The sequence below is a fragment of the Suncus etruscus genome, chromosome 14 (assembly GCF_024139225.1).
Source record: "Suncus etruscus isolate mSunEtr1 chromosome 14, mSunEtr1.pri.cur, whole genome shotgun sequence".
NCBI classification, from domain to species: Eukaryota; Metazoa; Chordata; class Mammalia; order Eulipotyphla; family Soricidae; genus Suncus; species Suncus etruscus.
The window spans coordinates 81,175,834-81,196,267 of record NC_064861.1 but is presented as its reverse complement, the minus strand read 5'-3'; the positions used below and the strand labels follow the sequence as shown (position 1 = coordinate 81,196,267).

The 20,434-nt window shown below is 49.0% G+C and overlaps 1 protein-coding gene across 1 annotated transcript; it reads left to right on the top strand.

Annotated features, from left to right (window-relative positions):
- The first annotated feature begins 4,956 nt into the window (after nt 1-4,956).
- On the top strand, nt 4,957-9,415 carry SBSN (suprabasin). Its single transcript, XM_049786604.1, has 7 exons — nt 4,957-5,742; nt 5,797-6,045; nt 6,700-6,766; nt 6,863-7,341; nt 8,359-8,421; nt 8,508-8,552; nt 9,392-9,415. Exons 1-7 carry the CDS (start codon nt 4,957-4,959, stop codon nt 9,413-9,415), a joined length of 1,713 nt encoding a protein of 570 aa, XP_049642561.1.
- The last annotated feature ends 11,019 nt before the right edge of the window (nt 9,416-20,434 follow it).

Below are 20,434 nucleotides of genomic sequence, written 5' to 3'. Positions count from 1 at the left end.
ATTGACCAGAGGAATGTTTGACTTGGAGGCGTCTGCTTCATAAATAATAGTGATTGCATTAATAAAGGTCAACTTTATTAATTCATGAAAGGTTTCTTCTGATCTCCAACATCCAAGCCATGGATAAGTCACAGCCTCTCACTGCACTTCCTCCTTCTCCCGGTGGCCTTTCATTGTTGCTTGTCTTTATCTATTACTGGTTCACTTGGTCACTATAAAATCAATCCCCACTTTGTAAAATCACCCCACAGGCCATATTTCCAACCTCAGGTACACAGGTCTGAAGAAGGGTAGCCACGAAGAATTAATAAACCAGGCCAATCAGGAGAGAATCATGGAGTCTGGTTGGCTTCTCACTTCATGGTCTCTCTCTACTCATCAGGCCAGCCTGATCTTTCTTTATTAACCTGTACAAATTTACCAGGAAGGGGAAGGTTGAGTGAGAGACAAAGGTACCTATATCAAGCTACTCCAGTCTAGGAGAACATTTACATATCAAAAGGATAGGTAAAAAGGAAAGAGGAAATTTGGGGACCGCCTTTGTTTTAAGCAATAGTTGGGTGTCAACTAACCATCGCCCACCCTGAGGCTATAAACCTGCAACCCCCTCAACCCCCAATCCCACCAGGCTGGCATTCTGGTCAGCTTTGTTCACCAGTAAACAAGGCCCTAGAACTGGGCCTGAAACCCAGTAGCCTTTCAATCGGTGAGTGGATATAGACAGATGGATATAGGGCTTCCCTCAACGAAAGTACAGGGATGGGGGGTGGGGGTTGGCTTGCCCATCTTGACTCACAGGCTGCTTTCCCTGCAGGGGCAGGTGATACATGGCTATGATCAAGGTTGAGGAGGGGTGTGGGGTTTTGATTCTAGAAGGAGTCACCAACCTAGAGAGAGAGAGAGAGAGAGAGAGAGAGAGAGAGAGAGAGAGAGAGAGAGGTGTGGAGGCAAGAAGGGTCAGGGATGACATAACCTCTTCCTTCCCTAAACCTCCAAGGAAACTCAGTTTGCCAACATCCATGCTGGGGTGGAGAATGGTGTGTGTGTGTGTGTGTGTGTGTGTGTGTGTTCTGCTTGTGCTGCCCTGGGGAGTTAGGTCTGAGGATGTGAGGCTCTTGGTGAATCAAGACCCAAAGCCAGATGACTTGTTGCATAAAGGGGCACACACTTGACAAAGTAGGTGCCATCCGACAATGATAATGGAAGAGGGGAGATGGTGTTGGTGACGCTAGGATGGAAAAAATTCTGTCTTGTGTATACCTTCGCAACAATAGATATGACCAGAGAGGTTCAGCTGGATGCTTTTTGAGATAAAGGTAAAAGTTCAAAATTAAGAAAAAAAAAAGAAATGACAAATGTAAAGAGGGTAGAGGATAGCAATGAGGAAAAAAATAGAGTAAACTCTTGCCTCCAAGAGGTGAATTCAGATCTAGAAGGTTTTTGAGACACAACAAATCATTGGAGACTGACAGCTGACAGCCTCCTTGATGGTTCCCACCAGATCAGGGCACTCAACATGGTGCTTGATTTCTGGTTCTGAATAAAGCTCCAAACTCTGAGGCCTTGTGAAAGATGGACATTACCATAGTCTTTTATTTTGGGGGGGATGGGGCTCACACCCGGTGACACTTAGGAGTTACTCCCTAACTCAGAAATGGGCTCAGAAATCGCTCCTGGCTTGGGGGACCTTATGGGATGCCAGAGATTGAACCAGGGTTCGTCCTGAGTCAGCTACATGCAAGGCAAATTCTCTACCACTGTACTATCACTCCAGCCATCTACCATAGTCAAAGATTTGGAACTCTAGGTATCACACAGATATGGCTAGTGCTCTACCATTGGACAACACCCAAGTTCCTGGAGATTGCCTCCTCTTCTTTTCCCAGTAAGGCCTAAGGGGGAGCTGGGAGGATAGTTGGACTATTGACACCCCCTAGATTTACAGGTGATAGAAAAAAAAAAGATAATTCCAGCCAACCTTGTGTGTGGAGACAAGAGTTAAAAGTCCCAGATCAAAGAGGGGTAGATGGAAATGGAGCAGAGAGAGGATGGAGCTGGTGCTAGAGGGTAGATGGGGCAAGAAGGAAACCAGACCCCGTTTTTATAGGTTAAACTCAACACTGAAGCTCAATACCCCCCCGAACTCCCCTCTTCACGCCCCCCCCCCCCCCACAATCTCAGGGCCTGGGAAACACCCTCATTTAGGCTTTGGACACAGGCAGAAACACCACACCTGACGTTGCCCAGAGAATTGGCAGCGTTCCTGGAGCGTGAAACTGGAAAACAGTCAATGAGCTAAAGCTTAGAGTGGTGGCACCATGACTCACTGCCTGGGCACAGCTTCGGGATGGCAGAAGACGGCAGAAGGCGGCAGCAGCTCCTGGGTCCGGCCCGGGTGAAACTAAGTGTCTAGGACCGGGGTGGAGCCTGGGGCCTACTGAGGGGAGTGGGCCCTATTGCCCTTGTTTGAGCACAAGCTGGAAACACGTGCAGCTTCTCACCACACCTGGCACCCACACACATACCTCTGCCACCCCCACTTGCTCACACCCTGCACATTCCTTCCCGCCTGGCCTTCCTTCCCACCCGCAATCCCACCTCTACCTCCTCTCTCCCCTTGGCACCAAAACCCAAATATCTTTCCCACCCCCAACCCCCCAGCACTCAGCTGTGTCCACCCACTACCTCTCCTTCTAGTCTTGACCTCTTTCTGAGCTAGTTCCAGAGAAAGGGTCTACCAGCCCCCCAGAACTTCCTCTTCATGCCTGCTTCATTCTTACTTGTCTCCCTTCCACCTAGGTAACTAGGTTCCCATCTGGTTCTTTGGGGGTAGGATGTAAGAGGCCCCAGAGGGAGGAGGATGGCAGGATGAGGTCCTGGCCCCCAGCCCAGGTTCTGGCTGAGTATCTTGCTGCCCCCAGGTCTTCAGCTCCTCCCCATGGCTGCCTCAACCGGCTTTTCAGGAGACACTGCGTCCTGTCCTAGCTCATGGCAATCGGCCCCCTGCCCTTGCCCAAGGGCTGGGAGGCAGGAAGCCAAAGTTCTGTGACCGAGAATGGGATCCTGGCTCCCTAATCTGCCATCCTCCCAAGGGACCTACCAAGGACTGCGCTGGAGACCAGAGTCTCTTCCCTTCTGACTCTGGAAGTCAGGCTTAGACCTGGACACTCTTCCCTTGACTTCTCATCTGTTTGTTTACCCTACAACGATTTCAACCCCCTTACCCCCTATTAATGTACGACAACCTGGGGCTATCACAGTGGCCACCACAGACCAAGGCCCTGTGCTCTGAATGCTTCCAATCTGGGAGATGAGACAGATGAGAGGAAAATAACAGTAACAACACACGTTTGGGTCATGGGAAGAGTTATAAAGACAAAAGAATAATGTTACAGAACTCAGAACACAACTGGGGGGTGGCCAGGGCAAATTTTGAGGGTTTTTTTGTTTGTTTGTTTTTTAGTTTACAGCCGGCAGTGCTCAGGGGTTATTCCTGGCTCTATACTCAGAAATCTCTCTTGGCAGGCTCAGGGGACCATATGGGATGCCGGGATTCGAACCACTGTCCTGCATGCAAGGCAAATGCCCTACCTCCATGCTATCTCTCCGGCCCCAAATTTTGAGTTTTTAATTAGCTGTGCTAAGGGATTACTCCTGGCTCTGTGCTCAGGCTTTACTCCTGGCAGAGTTTAGCAAAACATGGTATGCTGAGGTTCAGGGAATCATATGGTATGCTGGGAATGGAATCTGGGTCAACGGTATGCAAGGCAAATGTCCTACCTACTGACTATCTCTCTGGCCCCAAGTTTTGAGATTTTATTGTTGTTGTCTTTGTGTTTTAGGCCACACCCAGAAGTGTTCAGGACTTATTCCTGGATCAGTGCTCAGGGATCACTCTTGGCTTAGTTCAAAGGACTATATGAAGTGCCAGGAATTAAACCTGGGTTCACTGCAAGCAAGGCAAATGCCCTAACTGTTACACTTTCTTTTGAGCTCTATTTTTTTTTAATTTTTTTTGGTTTTTGGGCCACACCCATTTGACGCTCAGGGGTTACTCCTGGCTATGCGCTCAGAAATCCCCCTGGCTTGGGGGGACCATATGGGACACCGGGGATCGAACCTCGGTCTGTCCTACACTAGCGCTTGTAAGGCAGACACCTTACCTCTAGCGCCACCTTCCCGGCCCTCTTTTGAGCTCTAAATGCTGAATTTTTGAGAGGGTATCATCTGAGTCAAGAAAGAATTAGAGGCCATGTGAAGATGTGTTTTTTTTTTTCTGCAGAAGGAACAGAAAATTCAAAGACCAGGAGCTAGAAAAGATCCCAATAGGATTAAAGCCCCCCCCAAAAAAGGTCCATATGGCTAGCTAGGCATTGTATGTGTATGCATTTGTGTGTGTATGTGTGTGTGTGTGTTAAGGTATGTGGCTGTATATAAGTATGTTCAAATGTGAATATGGTCAACATCAGCAAGAACCTGGCCTGATGCCTTCTCAATCCTCTCACCCCTAACCCCTAGGGTGTTGTCCATCTTTCTAGACTCTGAGGACGCTGCTGGTTCCTTGGAGCTCCTGAGAGGGAAGTTGATGAAGAACCAGGGGCCCAGGAATGAAGGATGATTGGAGGTTGGACTGGGAGAGAGGTGTGAGGGAGGTGGAGAGTGTGTGAGGAATGAAGAGGAGGTTGTTGGCAGGGCAGATATTGGGGGCCTGGGGTGGAGGTCCCAAGCTGAGATGTAGCCCAGATGCCATGAGAGCCATCTCCATCTATGACTCACCCTCCCTTCCTCCTCCTCTTCATTGCTCAACCCCAAATCTTCCTGGGAAACACCTTCCTGACTGGAGACCCAGTCAGTGCCTCACTGGGTAATTGAGTCATGCGGGGTGGAGAGGTAGAGGATAAATAGCAGCTTTGCTTCCCTGGCTCCTCTCTGCAGCCTCCCCAACTTCCCAACAATATGTCTCTTGCCAGTTTGGTCAGCTCCTGCTCCCTCTTATTGCTACTGGTAGCCCTGCCTGGATGGGCGGCCAACGATGATCCCCTGGAGACGGTCTTTGAAGGGATCAATCGAGGGATAAGCAGTGCAGAGAGAGAAGTGAGCAAAGCCCTGGAAGGCATCAATAATGGAATCACTAAAGCTGGAAGAGAAGTGGAGAAAGTTTTTAGTGGACTTGGAAAGGACGTGGACAAAGGAGTTCATGGGATCAACAATGGCGCCGGACAAGCAGGAAAGGAAGCAGAGAAGTTTGTCCATGGGGTCAACAACGCTGCTGGACAGGTTGGGAAGGAGACAGGCAAAGTGATTCAGGGGGTCCACCATGGGGTCAATCAGGTGGGAAGTGAGACAGGGAGGTTTGGCCAAGGGGTCCACCATGCTTTTGGGCAGGCTGGGAACGAAGCAGGGAGGCTTGGCCAGGGAGCCCACCATGCCTTTGGACAAGCTGGGAATGAGGCAGGGAGGCTTGGCCAGGGGGCTCACCATGCCTTTGGACAAGCTGGGAATGAGGCAGGGAGGCTTGGCCAGGGGGCCCACCATGCCTTTGGACAAGCTGGGAATGAGGCAGGGAGGCTTGGCCAGGGGGCCCACCATGCCTTTGGGCAGGCTGGGAATGAGGCAGGGAGGCTTGGCCAAGGGGCCCACAATGCCTTTGGACAAGCTGGGAACGAGGCAGGGAGGCTTGGCCAGGGGGTCCACCATGCCTTTGGACAAGCTGGGAATGAGGCAGGGAGGCTTGGCCAGGGGGCCCACCATGCCTTTGGACAGGCTGGGAACGAGGCAGGGAGGCTTGGCCAGGAGGTCCACCATGCCATTGGGCAGGCTGGGAAGGAGGCAGGGAGGCTTGGTCAGGGAGCCCACCAAGCCTTTGGGCAGGCTGGGAAGGAGGCAGGGAGGCTTGGTCAGGGAGCCCATCATGCCTTTGGCCAGGCTGGGAACGAGGCAGGGAGGCTTGGCCAGGGGGCCCACCAGGCCTTTGGGCAGGCTGGGAAGGAGGCAGGGAGGCTTGGCCAGGGAGCCCATCATGCCTTTGGCCAGGCTGGGGACGAAGCAGGGAGGCTTGGCCAGGGAGCCCACCAGGCCTTTGGGCAGGCTGGGAAGGAGGCAGGGAGGCTTGGTCAGGGAGCCCATCATGCCTTTGGCCAGGCTGGGAACGAGGCAGGGAGGCTTGGTCAGGGAGCCCATCATGCCTTTGGGCAGGCTGGGAAGGAGGCAGGGAGGCTTGGTCAGGGAGCCCACCAGGCCTTTGGGCAGGCTGGGAAGGAGGCAGGGAGGCTTGGCCAGGGAGGTTCAGTCCACCCAGCCACTTGGCAGGCTGGGAAGGATGCAGATAAATTAGGTCAAGATGCCCATCAGGCTGCTGGGCAGATTGGGAAGGGGGCAGAAAACATAGGCCATGGCATCCACCATGCCGCTGGGCAATCTGGAGACAATGCAGGTAAAATAGGTGAGGGAATCCACAACTCTGCTGAGGAGATTGGGAAGGGGGCAGAAAACATAGGCCATGGCATCCACCATGCTGCTGAGCATGGTGGGAAGGAGGGGAGCAGAGTGCTCCAAGGGGCCTACCATGGAGTGAACCAGGCCGGGAAGGAGATGGAGCACTATAGCTCGGATGTTCATTATGCCACAGGACAGCTGGGGAACGAGGGAGACAAATTAATCCACGGGGTCCATTCTGGAGTCAACCAGGCTGGGGAGCAGTGGGATCAGCTTGGTCAGGGGGTCCATCATGGGGTCAATGAGGCCTGGAAAGAGGCAGAGAAGTTTGGTCAGGGAGTCCACCAGGCTGTGGGGCAGGCTGGGAAGGAGGCACAAGGAGCCTACCATGGAGTGAATGAGGCCGGGAAGGAGGGGATGAACTTAGGCCAGGGCGTTCACCATGCTGCTGAACAGGCCGGAAAGGATGCAAACAAAGTGGTGCAAGGGGTCCACGAAGGGGTCAACCAGGCTGGGAAGCAGGTAGAGAAGCTTGGTCAGGGGGCCCAGCAGGCTGCAGGGCAGGCTGGAAAGGAGGTACAAGGGGTCTATCATGGAGTGAACCAGCCTGGGAAGGAGGGGGTGCACTTAGGCCAGGGCGTTCACCATGCTGTTGAACAGGCCGGAAAGGACGCAAACAAAGTGGTGCAAGGGGCCCACGAAGGGGTCAACCAAGCCGGGAAGCAGGCAGAGAATCTTGGCCAAGGTGTCCACAACGCTGCTGGCCAGGCTGAAAAGGAGGCGCACAAAGTTGGCCAAGGTGTACACCAGGCTGCTGGCCAGGCTGAAAAGGAGGCGGACAGGTTGCAGCAGAATGTTCATAATGGGGTTCACCAAGCCGGCAAGGAGGCCAACCAGGTGCTGAATGTAGGTGAACAGGGTGTGGAAATGGGGAAAGGGGTTGGGGGGAAGGCAATGTGCTACCTTGGGATGCTTCGGTGTTAGCCAAGCCTTCATTCAACGAATGAAGCTTGGGCAGCTTGGCCCCTGGCCTCCTTGGAGAACCCCTGGATGAAGCCATTTGCCCACAAAGCCTCCACCCAAACATGGGACTGGGCCTGGCCCACCCTGGTAAGGAAATCTAAATGAGAGTGCCTGGTAGCAGGAAAGGGTTCCTGAGTACCAGAGTGAGAACTGAGGGCTGAGTGAACATGGCTATGCTGCTGGGGATGGCACTGGGAGATAAGCCCTGGGCCGGTGTTGTTGAAGTTTCATAACAAGTCTCCGAGGTAGTCGGAGCGAGCTTGAGTATCCCAGATTCCCAGATAAGGAAATGGAAGCTCCGTGGTGTCCTGGGGCCCTGGCAGCACTGAGCTTGGGCGAGAAGTAATCTGGAAGCTTCTTTCACATCTGTTGCTGGCAGCTATGTCAGAGAGAACCTGGGGGATTCTGGCCTCTGCTTGAGAGAAACAGGTCCTGGAGGCCAGAACAAGTGTTTACAGAGCTTAGGAGAAGAGGGAGTTGACCCTGCCCATCTTAAGGTTCTGACTTCTGCCCCCCACACCCTCTGACTGGCCCAGGAGATGTGGACAGTGGGGAGCAAAGATAGGTGGGCAGGAGGCTGGGAGTTCCGAGTCTGGTCGCAGGGTCTCCATGGAAGCCAGAAGAACATGGCTTTTCATGGTATTAAAAGGTGGAGGAGCTGGAGAAGAGATTGGCTCACAGTAGGGGTGAGGCTGGAGTTGTAGACCAAGTCAGGACTGAGGCTAAGTGCCACCTTGATGCTCACACATGAGTGTACCTGTCCCTGGAACCAATAGTAGGGATGAGGAGGGTAGCCTCTGCTTTCCTGCCTTTCCTGCCTTTCCTCCCTTTGCTCACAGAATTGAGGGGGACCCCATCATTCTAAGAGGGTGGTTGTGACAGTTTGTACTTGGTCCACAGGGCGGTCATCAAGGAGGGTCCACCGGCCAGCACGGAGGGGCCACAACCGTATTAACATCTGGAGTAAGTCCCGGAGTGTCGTGCAGAGGTGGGGCAGGGAGGATGGTGGGGACAGGTGGGGGTGACAGTCTCCTGTTTTTGAATTCTAGGCTTCGGTCAACAAGCCCTTCATCAACTTTCCAGCTCTATGGCAGGTGAGTGCCCTGGCTTCCTCTGCTTCATATTGGCTCTCTGCCCCCTTTGTGTTCACAAACATTCCCCCTTCTTCCCCTGCATCCCCCATTCCTCCCCTCACTACTTTTTCTTCCCCCCATACCCTGTTTTGGTTTCTTCTCCCTGGGCCAGGCCATGGGCACCTGGGGCAGTGGAGGAATGCGGGCAGCTTCTCTTCTGACCTCTCCCTCCATTCTCTCCTACCTTCCTTTGCTGGGGACTCCCTGATTGGCCATCTTTCCTTGGCTGGGTGGCTATAGGTCTGACTGCTCCCTAGCCCACGGCTTCCATGAGCCCCTGGGGACTCTGGAAGAGGGTGAGGTTATGTGGCAGGCGTGTAGACTGCACCAGAAGCTAACAAGCCTAACAAGAGTTCTTTGTGAACTCTGGGTACAGGGAGAAAGGATTCTGAAGAGGCCCCTCAGCGCCTCTGCTCACATGATCCCTGAATTTAAATGCCACTTTCCTTAATCGAGTTGCCAGGGTGCCAGGGAGATTCCACAAGGGTCAGGGCTGCATATCTTGTAGAAGCAAAGACCCCAGTTTGATTCCCTATATCCACTTGAGGCAACAACACCCATTGCTGGGCCCAACCATTGAGCAATCCGGCTCAGTTAAGCTATAATAGGGAATAGATGTCCTGCTTTGGAGGTCCCTGCACCTCTAAAATATTATTTTTATGATGATAGTTCCAGAAGCCAAGCATTTCTTGGGAATTTCTTGGTTGGGCTTTCTCTCCTGTGTTCAGGGTACGGGGGCTGACTCCTGGCCCCCTCACAACTACCACTCCTGTGTCATGCTCTCTCCTGCTCTCTTTCAGAGCGTCGCCAACATCATTCCCTAGGCTGATGCGCTGGTGTTTTGCTGAACAGACAGACTTTGCTTTGCTGTGGTTCTCTAAGCAGAAATGACCGCGACGGAGACAGGGATGGGGTGGGGGTGGAATCCTGGGAACCCTGGAGGGAGCTGTCGTGAGATTTGTGAATAAACATGACCACTGGACTCTCTTGTCATGGTCCTCTCTTCTCCTCAGGAGGCACAGGTTATGAGGGGCTAGTCTTCTCTTGAAGGAACTGGGGTGTCTGGGATGGGGAAAGCTGTAGTGTTTTTGAAGCTTGTTTTTGGCACTGGCAGGAACAGCCACACAGAAAGCCCCTTCAAGTTCATTGTGGGGGCAGAAGGAAGAAAGGAAACAAATGGTGGGAACCCAGGTGGAGCCCAAAGGAATGACAATGGCAATTTGCAGAGTTGAGCAATGATTGATTGAATGTGCCTGGACTCCTGTGGGGTGACCCAATATTCCCAACCACCCGGTTAGGTGAGCGAGGCCAAGAGGCAGCAGGAGGCTCCCACAAGAGAAGAAACATGATTGGATGAAGTCTTAAAGTCCACAAATAGAGAGAAAAAATGACCCAAGCACTACATAGGATTCATATCTAGGACATAGAAGATGCATGAGGGAATTCTGGGGGGAAGGCACATAGTGACGGGAGGAACATTCTCTTTACAATGATTTGAAGGGCACACAGAGGCCCAGTGTTGATGTTCATAGAGGCCCTGTGTTGAGGTCTGTGGACGACGAGAAGCTCGGAGGAGCAGTGAAAGCAGCTGCTCTATTGTGAGCATGTAGTGGGTTTCAGTGGGTTTTAGACATGACAGGAAATGCTGACCAGACCCTGGAGCCTTCCACAAGGAAAGGCAGAAGTTCTCTCAGGACAGCCATATTCTGGATGCGAAAACAGCTTCAGCTATGCTGGGGCACGTGCCTGAGGTAACCCATGGAAAAGCAGTACGTCTGTGTCCTGGTAGACTTGGCCTTTCACAGTTGTGTTTTGTCTAGAACACAGGCCAACCACAGGCTACAGTGCTGGGAGCCTTGTTTTCAGGTGAGGACATGTGCCTCATTTCCCCACAATTTCTTGCTCTACCAAAGGGATTGGGCTGGGCTGGAGCGAAAGTATTACAGATTAGGTGAATTGCTTTACACTCTATCTGCTCAGATTCAATCCCCAGCATCCCATATGGACCCTGAGCTCCATCAGGAGTGATTCCTGAGTTCAGAGCCTGAAATAATAATCCCTGAACATTGCTGGGTGTGTCCCCCAAACCTTAAAAAAAAGTCTAGGAGTACTTGGTTTCCAGTATCAAAACCCTGCCAACAGCATGACTAAAAATAAGAAATGGTGTTCCTGCTTTTGGGGAGATCACACGGGGAATGGGGAGATAAGGCACAGAAAGAGACTATGAGAAGAGATCCAAAGCAAGGCTCCCTAAAAACCAGTGCAACACTATAAAAGAATGGGCCAGGAAGTAGGTGTTTCTGACCCTGGAAATTCTACCCTCTTCTGGTTTGTAGGGACCTTTAAGCTCAGCACATGTGTCTCTTCCCTCCCGCTGTAATACCCTGGGAGAGCTTCAAGCATGCCATAAAGATGGGGGAATTTGCAATAAAAAAGCACCACATTGATGCTCCATTCACATCTTGCTCCACTGTCTTATCACACACTCATCCATCTCTTACCAGATTTCTGCTGCCTTCTAATAAATGGATATTCTTTCCCCCTACAAACATGTATTGGTTTATTCTGCATGATAGTGGCTTCCCTGGGGGCTAGAAGGTCCCTTCGGAAAAGGTAGCTTCTAGATTCTTCTGTACAGGTCAACTTTCAATGATATTATTTATTAACACATTTTCTTGTTGTACTTGCTCAGATGATGGGATTTAAAGTGTGAAAGGGCCCTGGTAATCAGGGTATGCTGGGAGATCTTGGTCCTGATGTCCTTCTGGAAAAGAGGAGCTTTTCCAGAAAAAAAAAAAAAAAAGAAAAGCCCCAAGGGTAGATGAAGCTCTATCCTGGAGACCTAGTGCTCAGCACTCCTAGCTCCTAATCTCCAGCCTCTCTGTCCCCTTTGTAGGCTCCTCCGATTCATGTCTGGTGACCTGGACATCTCTTATTCTCTCTGACAACAAACTGGCCCTTTCTTTTCCTTTCTTTCTTTTCGTTTTCTTTTTTGTTTTTGTTTTTGGATCTCACTCGGTTTAGGTCAGGGGTTACTCCTGGCTCTGCTCAGAAATTGCTCTTGGCAGGCTCAGGGTACCATATGGGATGCCGACAATCAAACCCAGGCCTGTCCTGGGTCTGCTATGTGCAAGGCAAATGCCCTACTGCTGTACTATAGCTCCAGCCCCTCCTTTCCTATCTTTTTCTTTTCTTTTTTTCTCTTCTTCTTCTTCTTCTTCTTCTTCTTCTTCTTCTTCTTCTTCTTCTTCTTCTTCTTCTTCTTCTTCTTCTTCTTCCTCCTCCTACTTCTTTTTCTCCTTCTTTTTCTTCTTCCTCCTCCTCCTCATTCTTCTTTTGGTTTGGAGCCACTTTCAGCAGCGCTCAGGGATCACTCCTGGCGGTGCTCTGGGGACTATAAGGGATGCTGGGGATCGAACCCAGGATGACTTAATGCAAAACAATGCTCTACCCTCTATGCTATCACTCTGGTTCCTCCTTTCTTTTCTGTTCTTTCCTTTTCTGTGCTTCCTTTCCCTTCCCTCCCTTTCCCTTCCATTTCCTCCCCTTCTCTCAACTCCCCTTTCCTCTTTCTTTCCTTTCCTTCCTTCCTTCCTTCCTTCCTTCCTTCCTTCCTTCCTTCCTGCCTTCCTTCCTGCCTTCCTTCCTGCCTTCTTTCTTTCTTTCTTTCTTTCTTTCTTTCTTTCTTTCTTTCTTTCTTTCTTTCTTTCTTTCTTTCTTTCTTTCTTTCTTTCTTTCTTTCTTTCTTTCTTTCTTTCTTTCTTTCTTTCTTTCTTTCTTTCTTTCTTTCTTTCTTTCTTTCTTTCTTTCTTTCTTCCTTCCTTCCTTCCTTCCTTCCTTCCTTCCTTCCTTCCTTCCTTCCTTCCTTCCTTCCTTCCTTCCTTCCTTCCTTCCTTCCTTCCTTCCTTCCTTCTTCCTTCCTTCCTTCCTTCCTTCCTTCCTTCCTTCCTTCCTTCCTTCCTTCCTTTCTTTCTTTCTTTCTTTCTTCTTTCTTTCTTTCTTTCTTTCTTTCTTTCTTTCTTTCTTTCTTCCTTTCTTTTTCTCTTTTCTTCTTCCTTCCTTCCTTCCTTCCTTCCTTCCTTCCTTCCTTCCTTCCTTCCTTCCTTCCTTCCTTCCTTCCTTCCTTCCTTCCTTCCTTCCTTCCTTCCTTCCTTCCTTCCTTCCTTCCTTCCTTCCTTCCTTCCTTCCTTCCTTCCTTTCTTTTTTCTCTTTTCTTCTTTCTTCCTTTCTTTCTTTCTCTTTTCTTCTTCCTTCCTTTCTTTTCTTTTTTCATATAGGATGTTGGGATCAATCCGAGATTGGCCACATGCAAGGCAAGCAGCTCTCTATCTCCTGTATATTACTCTGGCCCTGCACTGGCCTTTTTCTTCATAGTGTTATGAAAACTAAGCAGAGATAGTATGTTTGTATGTTTTATATCCACTTTCTCCTAGACTTAGAGGTTAAGACTACAAGACCAGTCAGGGTTGGCACACACCTGGCATTGAGGAGGGGATCGCTTCAGGCTTCAGCAGATGTGATCATGGAGTAAGTGTGAGCTAGAATTCAGCACCTGGGAGCCCAGGAGAGCAGAGGTTGGCTGGGGCAGATGCAGACGAACAGGGAGTGGAGTTTGGGTGGGACCCTCCCAGTTGTTATTTTATTGGGTGCTTACTAAGTCTGTGTCCTGCACTTACCTACGTGATTCATTGCATCTTCACAGTCACCCTCTTGAGGCGGTGCCTGTGATTATTCCCTCCTAGGTGAGCACAGAGAGGCTCAGGGAATGGAGAGATGCCAGCAGCCACTCAACTCAGTGTAACGACACCCAGGCTTTGTGCTTCTCAGCTAGTGTAGGGACAGGAAGAGGAAGGGGAAGGCGGTAGAGGAGAAGAGGAGGAGAAGGGATACTTCCAAGTAACTTCTTTAGGGCTGGGAGATGGCTCAAGTGATGGAGCACATGCCCAGAATGTGAGGGGCTCTGAGTTTGATCCCCAGCACAGCAAGCCTCTCTCAGGTATAGCCATGGCAACCCCAAGTTTTGCCCTTTAGATGCACAATATGCACTGTCCATATAGAAAATACTAGCAATTGAGGCTAGAGCGATAGCACAGCAGGTAAGGTGTTTCCCTTATATGTGACTGACCTGGGTTTGATCCCCAGCATCCCATTTGGTCACCTGAGCACCACTAGGAGTAATTCCTGAGTGCAGAGCCAAGAGTGATCCCTGAGCATCACCAGGTATGGCCCCAAGACAAGAACAAATAAACATAAAAGAAAAGTACAAGTAAACATTTGTTGTTTGTTTTGGGGTCTTACCCCAGCATTGCTCCTGGGTCATTCCTGGTGATGCTCAGGGAACCAAATGTGGTGCTGTGGTTGGAACTCAGATTGGCTGCTTGCAAGGCAAGTACCTTACCCTGCTGTACTCTCTCTCTCTCTGTTACTCTCTCTCTGTTCCCAATCTTTTATTTTAAAGCTAATTGGTAGAATACACACCTCATCTTTATGGCTTTAGTTCTGGCACTGTAACAACTAGAGTTTGTGACTTTTATTTAGTCCGATGCCTGTGAACTGCTGGATGCTAGTGTTTCTTTTTTCTTTTCTTTTTTATAATATCTTTATTTAAGCACCGTGATTACAAACATGTTTGTAATTGGGTATCGGTTATAAAAAAGAACACCCCACTCTTCACCAGTGCAACCTTCCCACCAACAATGCCACCATCTCACTCCTCCCCTACCCCCTGCCTGTATTCAAGATAGACATTTTATTTCTCTCACTCACTACCATTGTCACGATAGTTGTCAGTGTAGTTGTTTCTCTAACTGCATTCACCACACTTTGTGGTGAGCTTCATATTATGGGCTAGTCTTCATCTCTATTGTTTCTGGGTATTATTACAATAATGTCTTTTATTTTTCTTAAATCCCACAGATGAGGGAGACTATTCCATTTGAAGGTTAATATTCTCTTACAAAGGTCTTTATGCTTCAAGAAGTTCAAAATACAGTCATTCCATGATCCCCAAAATTGAAATTTTTCAGATATATGTACAACAGAATTGAAAATCTATGTCCATACACAATTTACATATGAATGTTCATGGCAGCATTATTTGCAAAAGCCAAGAACTGAAAGCTGCCTGGCACTCTATTCATTGTGAGGGTGAGCAGGGGTTTAAGGAGGGGTGGGGACTTGATTCCACCAGAAATGGATAGCGAGTGGGAGACATGTGGGGACTTGGAGGGTCGGCTGCTGAATGGAAGAAGGAGCATGGAAGGCCACATGTGTTTCATTCCACATCTTTAAAGTGCACGAAGTGGAAAATCTCTAGAGACAGAAAGTGACTAATTGCCAGGGATTAGGAACAATGGGAGCAGGACTGACAACCTCTGGGGAAGATGATGAAAATGAGACAGGGGTGGTGGTGGTGGCGACTGCCCAGCTCCAAACTCTGCTGAGAGCCACGGACTCATTTTTCAGATGGGGACTAGAAGATGTATGATTTAGATCTTATTAAAAAAAGAAACTAAATATTTTTGGGGTTTGCTTAGTTTTAGTTTTTGGCCACACCTAGAAGGAATTTCAGGGCTTACTGCTGGCTTTTGGCTCAGCAATCATTCCTGGTGGGACTTGGGGGTCCTCATGACATTGCCAGGAGTTGGACCAAGGTTAGTCATATGTAAGACAAGCACCTTACCCACTGGATCTCTCCAGTCCTTTGTTTATTTTTTGGGGGGTGGGGTCACACTCAGAGGGGCTCAGGCTCAGCCAGGTTCTCCTAGCTTTGTACTCAGAGATCACTCCTTGTTGGGCTCAAGGAGATATATCAAGTCCTGGGAACCAAACCTGGGCCAGCTATATAAAAGACAAGCACCTTACCTGAAAAACGATATCTCTGACCCCAAACTTATTATTTTTGTTTTGTTTTGTTTATGGGCCATACCTGAGGATGCTCAGGGGTTTTTCCTGGATCTCCATTCAGGAGTTACTCTTGGTGGTGCTTGAGGGACCATATGGGATGCCAGGAATAGAACCTGAGCTGGCCACATGCCAGGCAAGAAGCCTACTTGATTGTCTAGCTCGCCCGTATCCCCAAACTATATATTTTAAATATATTTTTGTTTGTTTTGGGGTCACACCTGGCTGCGCTCAGGGGTTACACCTGGCTCTGCACTCAAATTGCTACTGGTAGGCTCGAGGGACCATATATAATGCCAGGGATCAACCCCTGATCTGTTCGAGGTCAATTGCATGCAAGGCAAATGCCCTAACACTGTACTATCACTCTACATATATATTGTTTTGTTTTGTTGTTTTTTGGGACACACCCATCCCATTTGACGCTCAGGGGTTACTCCTGGGTATGCATTCCAGAAATTGCCCCTGGCTTGGAGGGGACTACATAGGATTCAGGAGGATTGAACTGTGGTCCATCCTAGGCTAGTGCTTGCAAGGCAGATGCCTTACCTCTAGTGCCACCTTTTCAGCCCCCCCCCCCAACTATATTTTTAATAAAAAATGTTTCTGCATTTGGCCCTGCAGGAGGGGTGTGTGTGCGCGTGTGTGTTGTGTACACACATGTGTAAAAACTAAACAACTGCTAAACAGTATTTCAACTATTCCAACACCAACACACCCAAGACCTTCAGGTGCCTGTATACTTTTTGTGTGCCACATACCTTTCTCAGCTCTTTGCCTCTTGTTCACTCCTGTTTCAGACCAGGAAACTGCTCCAGCTCCAGGACACACACTGGGACTGATGTGTGTGCCCAGATGACCCCTGAGGCCATGAACCCCACCTAGCACCAACCAGCCCACTTTCCCTCTGTACTGGAATCCGGTCTCCAGTCTCCCCCAGAAGCCTCCTTCCTGGTCTCTGTACTTTCCCCATCCTGAACCACGCATGGTTCCCCAGGGATACTCTAGTAATACCTGAGTTCAGTTACATCCTTTCTCAGTGCAAAACCTTGTTGAAGTCAGAGTCCTCATAACCTCCCAATGCCACCTGGCTCCCTGAGTGGCTGCTCTTTCCCCCACTTCTCCCTCACCCCCTACTCCAACCACTGGAGTCTTCAGCATGGTTGGTGACTCTGACCTTTGGGTCCTTGCTCTGCTTAGAGTCCTCTGTTCCCCCATATCCTCTTGGGTCCCCCCTCACTAGCTTTGGGTTTCTATTGTTTGGGCACAGCTCATGCATAGAACCCTTTCTCAGTCATCCCTTTTAAAAGTCATCCCGTTGGTGCTAGAGAAATAGCAGAGAGGCAGGGTGTTTGTCTTGCACATACTGACTCAGAAGGTCGGTTTGAATCCAGGCATTCCATATGGTTCCCTGAGCCAGGAGTGATTTTTGAGCCCAGAGCCAGGAGTAACCCCTGAGCCGCCGATGAGTGTGCTCCCCCCCCAAAAAATCATCCTGTCTTCTTCCCTTGATCCACTGCATTTGTGTTCACACTGCCCACCACATACTACTGTCCGCTTCCCATGACCAATGTGACCTCTCCATGAAGAGTGATTTGATCCAGTTTCATGTGGTGTCCCAGTACTAGACAGGTGTGGCACAGAGCAGGTGGCTAGTAAATATTTATTAAGTGAATGAAGAAAGTTGAAACCAGAAGATCTTGGACATGATATGTCCAAAAGGAGCCTGAGACCTAACCAGATCCCACAGAAAAAAGATCAGTGTCAGATTCCACAGGTGAAGGGCTCAGCCCTCAGCTCTGCCAGCCACCTCCACAGTGCAGGCTGTCACGGTTCCCCTGATCTGCTTATAGAGAGGAACTTCCCAGGACCCCATGCTCAGATTTGATATATTTGCTGAGCAATATTAGGAAGTCCAGAGATTCACTAGGTCACTGATTTATCCCAAAAGGGGACTACAGGAGGTGAAGAGACGAGAGTTGGGGGATCCTGAAAAAGGGCTTCTGGCTTTCCAGGATTGTGCCTTGCACTGTGGCACATGGAAGCTTCTAGATCTCCAATCTGGAAGCTCTCTGGATCCTCATCTGTATTGTTTGTTTGTTTTTCTTTTGGGATCACACCTGGTGGCGCTCAGGAATTGTTACTTCTGGATCTGTGCTCGAAATCACTCCTGGTAGTCTTGGGATGCTGTAGATTGAATCCTGGTTGGCTTCTTGCAAAGAAAACACCCTACCCACTGTGCTATCACTCTGGCCGCTCATCTCTGGGTTTTAATGGGGGTTTCATTCCTTAGACACAGTTGAGCAACTTTTTTTTTTTTTTTTTAGAATCCAACAGTTGACCAACTTTTTGACAACTGAACTCAATTCACTGAGCCTCATTTTCCTCCCCATTTGGAAGTCCTAAGGGTAGGACTGAACTTGCAATCCTCACCTCATTTGCTTGGTTCTCCAAATGAACTTCATACATACCATTGTTCTCAGCCACATACCAAAAAATACATTCACCTTGTCTTTTTGGGAGCCTGTTGGGGAGTTGTGCCCAGGATGTCATATATGCCAATCATGTGTTCTACCAAGGAACCTACTTTCAATGTTTGCAAAGTTTATTACACAGACTGAGATGAGATTGGCATAGCTTTATTTGTTATGATTTTGGTTTTTTCCTTTTGGTTTGGCTTTTAGTAACTGTGATCCTGGAACCATTAGTGTCATTTCAATTTATTTTATGAATTAAATTTGGGGGCCAGAATGAGATCATAGTGGGTTGGGTGTTTGCCTTGTATGTGACTGTTGGGTTACTGATCCTACCCTAATCAATAAATGTACTCCACCCTAAGGTGTGCTCTGGTGATAGTATATTGGATTATCCCTTAATTGGTATTTTTGTCAGTAAAAGCAGGGGTCTGAGGAAGGCAGGGGCTCACTCTTCAGTCTTCTTCCACTGAGCTGTGCTCTCCATCTTAGGAGCAGAAAGCTTGGGTGGTTTGAATTCGTTGCTTGAGCACTGGATTTTCTGAATCCATTCTTGTACCTCTTCACTCTGTGAATTATTTCCTGTGGATTTCTACAACTGGAACTGTTCTCCCTGGCCTAATTGGACAGGGGAATAGAAACTGCCTTTCCTGTCTGGGGGCTTGGTGGGAATCAAACCTCAACCAATCTCTTAGAGAAAGTGACTCTTCATATGACCAACTGGGGTTTGATCCCTGGCATTCCATGTAGTCCTCTGACTCTACAGGAGTAATTCCTGAGAGTAGAGCCACGAGTAACTCCTGAGCAACACTGGGTCTGGAACAAAAATTAAACAAAACAAGAGAATTAAATATATTATGTGATAAATGGATTTTGATAGTCTGAGTGAGCAAAACAGAATTTTTTTTAAAATCACAGGACCACCTGGTGTCACATTATGGGCCAGAAAAAAGGCAGGAGAAAAAGCTTTTTGGAGTCAGATAGACCTGGATACAAGCTTCATACCTCTTTCATCACATGGGATGATGTGTGAGTAAAGGTTAATCACTCTGAGTCTTGGGACCTTCTTAGTAAAGTGGGAACAATGAGGATTCAATGAGCTTAAGTTTAGGAAAGCAGCCCCTCTTCTGATTGCTTCACAACAGGTACTTCGGGTCCCATTGCATCTCAGGTGAGCCAGGGTCAGAGATGTCGGAGAGCAGTTGCTCTGAAAAAGCAAATTATTGGCTTGCGATATGAATCACAAGGAGAAACGGGTTCTTTTCTTGTGTTTCCTTGATGACATCTGATGATGTGAATGAGGAAGACTCATGTCTGGGCTGCTATAATCTGGGCATCCCTTTCTACTGACTGTTATTTCTTCTTAATAGACAAAGGAACAGCAGCAGGAAAAGTGTGAGAGCACTGTCTGCTTCAGTGTGTTTTCTGGTACTTTGCAGGTGTGGGAAAGTGATCCAAGGCTTTCTATTTTGAGCAATAATACAAATACAAACCAGCTGTTCTAATGAAAAGGCTTGGCAAAGAGAGAAGGGAGAGGACAGAGACCCACCATGGCGAAGGTGTTGTCATGGGAGACTAGGGAAGGAGATACTTGAATGAACAAGATCACTCCCACCTTGTGCATTCTGCTCTTGCACATGGGGACAGTGGGCCCAGGAACTGGGACTCTGTCATTAAGCCTGGAGGCCCTGTGTGAACTAATGCTGCACTTCATGTAGTTCCAGGACAAAACTCAAATAACTCCTATTTTTTCCTTTTGTTTTGTTCTGGAATCACACTTAGGCTGTACTCAGGGCTTACTCCTTGCTCTGCACTCAGGGATTAGTGCTTGGGGGACCATATGTAGTGCCTAAGAGTAGAATCTGGATCAGGTGTATGCAAGGATACCAGCTCTACTATCTCTCCAGCCCCAAACCAAACTACTTCTATCCAGTGACAATGAAAGCTTTGAGAGCTGGGGGAAGGCGTGAGACACCCAGATGATAGAATGTTCGAGCCAGGGCTCAGGAGTGAGGCATGCCTAGACTTGATGCTCCACCTTCTGACCATGTCCTCTTTCTGTGCTCTGAGTTCCCAGCCTCAGACTAGGGTAACAATAAGGCCTCTCTCCCAGGCAGGCTAAGAACTTGAGTGCTTGGTCCAGCACGCTGGACACATAGAAATCTCTTGATGCAATGGAGCAGCCATTCTCCTCATTATTGCTATTATTATTTTGACTGATTGCCATGATTAGGCTCATCATTAAAAGAGTCAGAGATGGAATAACAGGGAGGGAGGAGGGGAGGAAGATAGACAGGGCTTGTGTTTATGCGGTAAGAAGCATTGGATGTTACAAGTTGGGGTGCGGGTGTGTGTGGGGGGGCGGAGAGAGACTAACTGAGAGACATTGAGAAAGGCAGATGGAAACCGGCCCCTCCTAACTGGGTGATGAGTTCCAGTGATACAACCAGAACCAGATGGGAGGAT